Here is a 5631-nt window from a genome sequence, read left to right on the forward strand (position 1 = left end):
TCTCTCTCTCTCTCTCTCTCTCGCTCTCTTTCGCTCTCTCTCTCTCTCTCTCTCTCTCTCTCTCTCTCTCTCTCTCGCTCGCTCTCTCTCACTCTCTCTCTCTGTCTCTCCCCCTCTCTCAGACAGCTAGTGACGTCACACCCCGCAGCGTGCGTGCACGAGAGATGACGCCTATCATCGGGGGAAGGAAGAGAAAGAGAGAGCGGGGGGTGTCCATGCCCGCAGGTTGAACTGAGCACGAGCAGAGGGAAAAGAACGGATATAGAAAAAGGCAAACACCGCTGCCACGTCCTGTCCTCTTATGTCCTCTCCTGTCCCTCCTGTCCCTATTGTCACTGTTGTTCCTCTTATGTCCCCTCCTGTCCTCTCCTGTCCCTACTGTTACTGTTGCCTCTCCTGTCCTCTCCTGTCCTCTCCTGTCCCTACTGTTACTGTTGCCTCTCCTGTCCTCTCCTGTCCCTACTGTTACTGTTGCCTCTCCTGTCCTCTCCTGCCCTGTCCTCTCCTGTCACTGTTGCCCCGCTATCACCACTGCTCCTCCTCCTGTCCGGTGCTTCTTCTCTCCCTCCTTTCCCGTTACCCGTGCATGACGGCAGCATATGAGATGCAGCGCACGGGTCGTGGCTGCGGGCAGCGGGAGGCGAAATTTTTCCCCCCAGTTGAGTTCCGGACCACAGCCAATCAGCGCACTCCATTCTCGAAGCAACAATGTAAAATGAATACTCCCTAACCCTAACCCTAACCCGTAACCGAACCCTAACACTAACTATAATCCAACCATATATATACGAACCATACATTACAAAACACTATCTATGGTGGGTCCGGAACTCACGTGGGGGAAAAATTTCGCCAGCGGGAGCGGCGGAGGCAGCGGAGACTGACAGACAGTGGTGCAGTGACGCCGTATGGATTTGCTGTCACCAGCAGCCGATTGCAGCGAACACGGATTTCGTGCTGCGTACGTTAGAGGCGCGGCGTCGGTTAACCGTTAGCAACCGACCGTTACCGTTACCAGCAGCACGACGTTATGATATCACATCCGTCTGTCTACCTCCTACCTCCTTAGGGGAGGAGAGAGGGGAAAGGGAGAAGGGGAGAGAGCGAGAAAGAAGAAAGAGGGAGGGAGAAAGAGAGAAGGGGTAGAGAAGGGGTGGGAGACAGGGGAGAGAGGCATGAGAGAGAGGGAGAGGGAGCGAGAGAACGAGAGATAGAGAGAGGGAGCGAGAGAGCGAGAGATAGAGGGAGCGAGAGAGCGAGAGATAGAGAGAGGGAGCGAGAGAACGAGAGAGAGAGAGAGAGAGAGAGAGAGAGAGAGAGAGAGAGAGAGAGAGAGAGAGAGAAAGCAGCTAGAGAGAGAGAGAGACGTGAGAGCAGAGAGAGGTGATGAGACGAGAGAGAGAGAGAGAGAGAGCAGAGAGAGGGAGGGAGGAAGGGAGGGAGGGAGGTGAGAAGGGAGGGAGGGAGGGAGGGAGGAGGGAGCGGCAGGGGAGGAGCGGGAGGGAGGAGGGAGGGCAGGAGAGAGAAGAATAGACAGAGAGGACAGACATGAGAGAGACAGAGGAAGACGATAGACAGAGGAGAGACCAAGAGAGACATAAGACAGAGACGAGAGAGAGAGAGATGAGAGAGAGGAGAGAGAGAGATATAGAGATGAGAGATAGAGACGAAGAGTGTCGTTGCGTAGATGTGGTGGTGTGTGTGTGTGTGTATGTGTGTGTGTGTTGTGTGTGTGTGTGTGTGTGTGTGTGTGTGTGTGTGTGCGCGCGTGTGTGTGTGTATGTGCTGTGTTTGTGTGTTGTTGCTGTTTGTGTGTGTGTGTGGTGTGCTGTGTGGTGTGGTGTGTGCGCAGCGCTGCGCGCGAGCGTCCCCAGCCATGAGACCAAACGTAGTGTGTGTGTGTGTGTGTGTGTGTGTGTGTGTAGTGTGTGTGTGTGTGTGTGATCAGGCCACCCACCGACGAAAAGCTAAGCGGTGATTTTTGCGGCCATTGCTGACAATCACCATCATGCGTTATGTAGCGGCGAGACAGCGAGCGGCAGGAGCGGCGGCGGCGGCGGCGGCGGCGGCGGCGGCGGCGGCGGAGGAGCAGCGGGAGCGGGAGTGGTGGCGGTATAGACGGCCCGCGAAAAAATACGACGGCCAGATCGATGACCGTACTACTGATACTGCTGCTGCTGCTGTTGCTGATGTTGTTGTTGCTGCTGCTGTTGCTGCTGATGTTGTTGATGTTGCTGCTGCTGCTGCTGCTGCTGCTGCTGATGATGATGATGACGATACTGCTGCTACTCCTGCTGTTGCTGAGAATCTGATGGCTGAGCATCGTCTTGACAACAACGCCGCATCCCACCTCATTCTCAACCACAGTGAATCCCACGTTCACACCGCACTGTTTGTCCTAGTGCGCGCGGGAGCGGGCGTGCGTGCGTGCGTGCGTGCGCGCGTGCGGGCGTGCGTGCGTGCGTGATGTGTGTGCGCGTGTGCGTGCGTGTGTGCGCGTGCGTACGTGTGTGTGTGTGCGTGCGTGCGTCCGTACGTGTGTGTGTGTGTGCGTGCGTGTGTGTGCGTGTGTGTGTGCGTACGTGCGTGTGTGTGTGTGTGTGTGCGTACGTGTGTGTGTGCGTGAGTGCGTGTGTGTGTGTGTGTGCGTGCGTGCGTGCGTGCGTGCGTGCGTGCGTGCTGAGTTGAGCAGTGATCAAGCTCTCTCTCTCGCTATGGCGTGCGTGTCGCGGTGAAGTCTGGATGGCTTCTTTTCCTTCTTTTTCTTCTTCCTGTTCCTTTTCTTATTCGTCGTCGTCGTCGTTTTCTTTTTCTACTTTCTTCTTCTGCTTCTTCATTTTCTTTTTTTTCTTCTTCCTTTTATTTTTGTTTTTGTTTTTCTTCCATCTCAGTTTCAGTTTCTTATTTTTTCTCCCCCTCCCCGCCTCCACCTTCTTGCCTCCTCCCCGCCTCCTCCCCGCCTCCACCTTCTCGCGTCTAACGCTGTTTAACGCTGTTCCGCACTGCAGAATAATCATCTCGACCTCACCGATGTGAAGGAGCACACCATACCCTCCTCCCTCCCTCTTCCACACTGTGAGAGAACACCCCCTCTTCTCTCTCTCTCCTCTCTCTTCCGTTCTTCCTTACGCTTTCCTAGAATTCTCTGCAAACTCATGAGCTCAATGAAGGGCCACACCTGCGCCCGATCTCAGAGGCGCGCCGTGACCACCCAAAGATGGCCGCCATCGGCGTCTTCGACTAGAAAACGACGAGATGCCGTTGGGCCTTCGGCGATAAATAGGGGGTGGGGGCGGTCGACCGGTCGGCGGGGGGTTGTGGGTGGGGGCTGGGGGGTGGTGGTTTACTTTACCTCTAGCCTATCCGTCCGTCCTGGTTTCTTGCTGCGCACGCAGCTGTGACGAGCATCACACTCCGGAAAGGAGGTTGCATAGCCGCGTCTCGAGGCACGAGGCCGTGCATGATCATGTTCTGGTTGTTGTATGGGTTTCACTCGTGTGCGATGGCTGGTATCGGCTGGAGGGTACGGGTCGCTCCCGCCTGCCAAACACAACACACACACGTACGCGTCAGTTACAGCACGTACCCGCACGTACACGCACGTAACATGCGCACGTACACGCGTGCGTGCACAGGTCTGGTATCATGAGGGATGAAACAGCAGGCCACTGGATAACTGTAAGAGTGGACGCATAGGCCTATTAGCAGGAGCTGTATCCCTATCATAGAAGCATAGAAGAGGATGGCATAGCCAGGAAACTGTAGAGGGATGCATAGCCCAGGAACTGTAGAGGGAATGGGGCATATGCAGGAACTGTAGAGGGATGCATATTTATAACGTGTACAGATATAACAACGGTAAGGATATAAAAAAAAACACGAACTTATAGACCGGCTATAAATAGATTAGGCCGACGCGAACAAAACGAATAGGGATGCCGTCGTATAACGTGATAGCGGATCAAGGTCCAAAAACCGACGATTACAGCTGTTTATGTTTATTGCCTATCATGACGGACATAAAATCATTTCCCCTACGTATTGAGCTATATATGCAACATAATATTCTCTCTCTCTCTCTCTCTCTCTTCTGCTCTCGCTCGTCTATAGATCTATATATTAATTAGTATATCTATATATATATATATATATATATATATATATATAATATAGGATACATATAAGGCGTTACACGGAGAGTGTCGCTATTTATACTATTGTGTGATATATGCGTTTATTATTGTATTAATTATTGCTATGCGTATGCATCACTATAAACGCAGGTTGTACTGTTGCCATGGCGAGCTAATGCCACCTCGTGGGACGGAGAGAATCACGTGTTAGCGATATTGAAAAGATGGATGTCAACAAATCTACGTTGATATATGCAGTTCGGTGGCACATATTAAGAGAAAAGAATGTGTATATACGAAATGTTAGCCTTACTGCATGCACATACACCTAATGCGTTATGCTAGCAGTACTGGCAAATTCAGACCAACCGGTCGATAAAATGACTAACGGAGAAGGGAAAACATGTATTTTAAGTATAGCTCGTGCAGTTAGTAGATTTTTGCCGACATAAATGACAATATGAAATAGCATTAACATCATTGGTTGTAAATCAGAGGGGAGGGGGGGCGGAGTCTCTGAATTTATAAGTGTAGCCTGTCCAGTCTGTATGCTCCCAATTTATATGATTTCGTTATCACGACGTGTTTATGACGAATGTGCTAAAAAACGCCCAATATTTGATAATACAAAAATTAAAATCGCATAACGCGGATATGCTCACATGTCCTTAAAGGAGCGTCTGGCGAAGACGAAACCAGTAAACCTTCTCAAATTTAACGATTAATTGGCGCGAATGAACGTATCTTTCTCATACTAATTGATAGGAAATTCGGTAAAAACTTTAAAGCTACAACAAAGACAGGCTGCTATGACCGCGGGGGATGACAACTAACCACGGGCAAAGGCAGCAAAGCGAGTAAAGGCCGGTCTCCCACCATCAGCGGCGCGGCACGAACGCCACGAGAAATACGCGTGTTCACGCCTACGCGGCAAAAGTTCAAATCTATTATATCTTAAGGCGCAGTCTCCACTGACACGGCACGGCGCCAGCCCGGTTTCACGGCGACGGCGAAAGTCAAATGAGTTTGAATTTTTCCGGATGCCGTGTACGACGAAAGACAGTTGAACCAATCAACGCGATTGTTTTCTATCACGTGTTCTGCTCACGCCACCATCAGCCAATGGACAACAAGCACATGCATAATAATATCTGACCAATGAACCAGAGTGAACACAATGTGCGAAATCACAATGTATTTTTTTCCGGCCCAACGACGCTGCGTTTTGCTGTGTCGTTTCGTGCCGCGTGTGTGGAAACAATAGCCGCGTTCACACGTAGCAAGAAATTCGGTATTTAGCGTTCACACGAGGCAAAATGCGCGGTCCAAAAAATACGGAATCTAAATAGATTCGGTATTTGTTGAAATACGCGGCTTCCCTTCCCAGATGCCGAATTATTTGCCGTGCTTGAGAAATTCCGAATCTCTTGGACCGCGTATTTCTCTCGTGTAAACGCTAAAGGGCCGGACACACTACTAGGCGATTTTCAGGCGAGTG

The 5631-nt window shown here is 51.2% G+C and overlaps 1 protein-coding gene across 1 annotated transcript in view; it reads right to left on the minus strand.

Annotated features, from left to right (window-relative positions):
• The window catches only part of LOC106817564 (muscleblind-like protein 2a), a gene marked incomplete at its 5' end in the record, with an annotated part of 43143 nt that extends 39603 nt beyond the window's left edge, over positions 1 to 3540 (minus strand). The window contains one exon of the mRNA XM_014822238.1: positions 3353 to 3540. Coding sequence (XP_014677724.1) covers positions 3353 to 3540 — 188 coding nt within the window. The remainder of the gene's footprint in view (positions 1 to 3352) is intronic.
• Positions 3541 to 5631: the final 2091 nt, after the last annotated feature.

The sequence above is a fragment of the Priapulus caudatus genome, unplaced genomic scaffold (assembly GCF_000485595.1).
Source record: "Priapulus caudatus unplaced genomic scaffold, Priapulus_caudatus-5.0.1 Scaffold1771, whole genome shotgun sequence".
In the NCBI taxonomy this organism is placed as follows: Eukaryota; Metazoa; Priapulida; class Priapulimorpha; order Priapulimorphida; family Priapulidae; genus Priapulus; species Priapulus caudatus.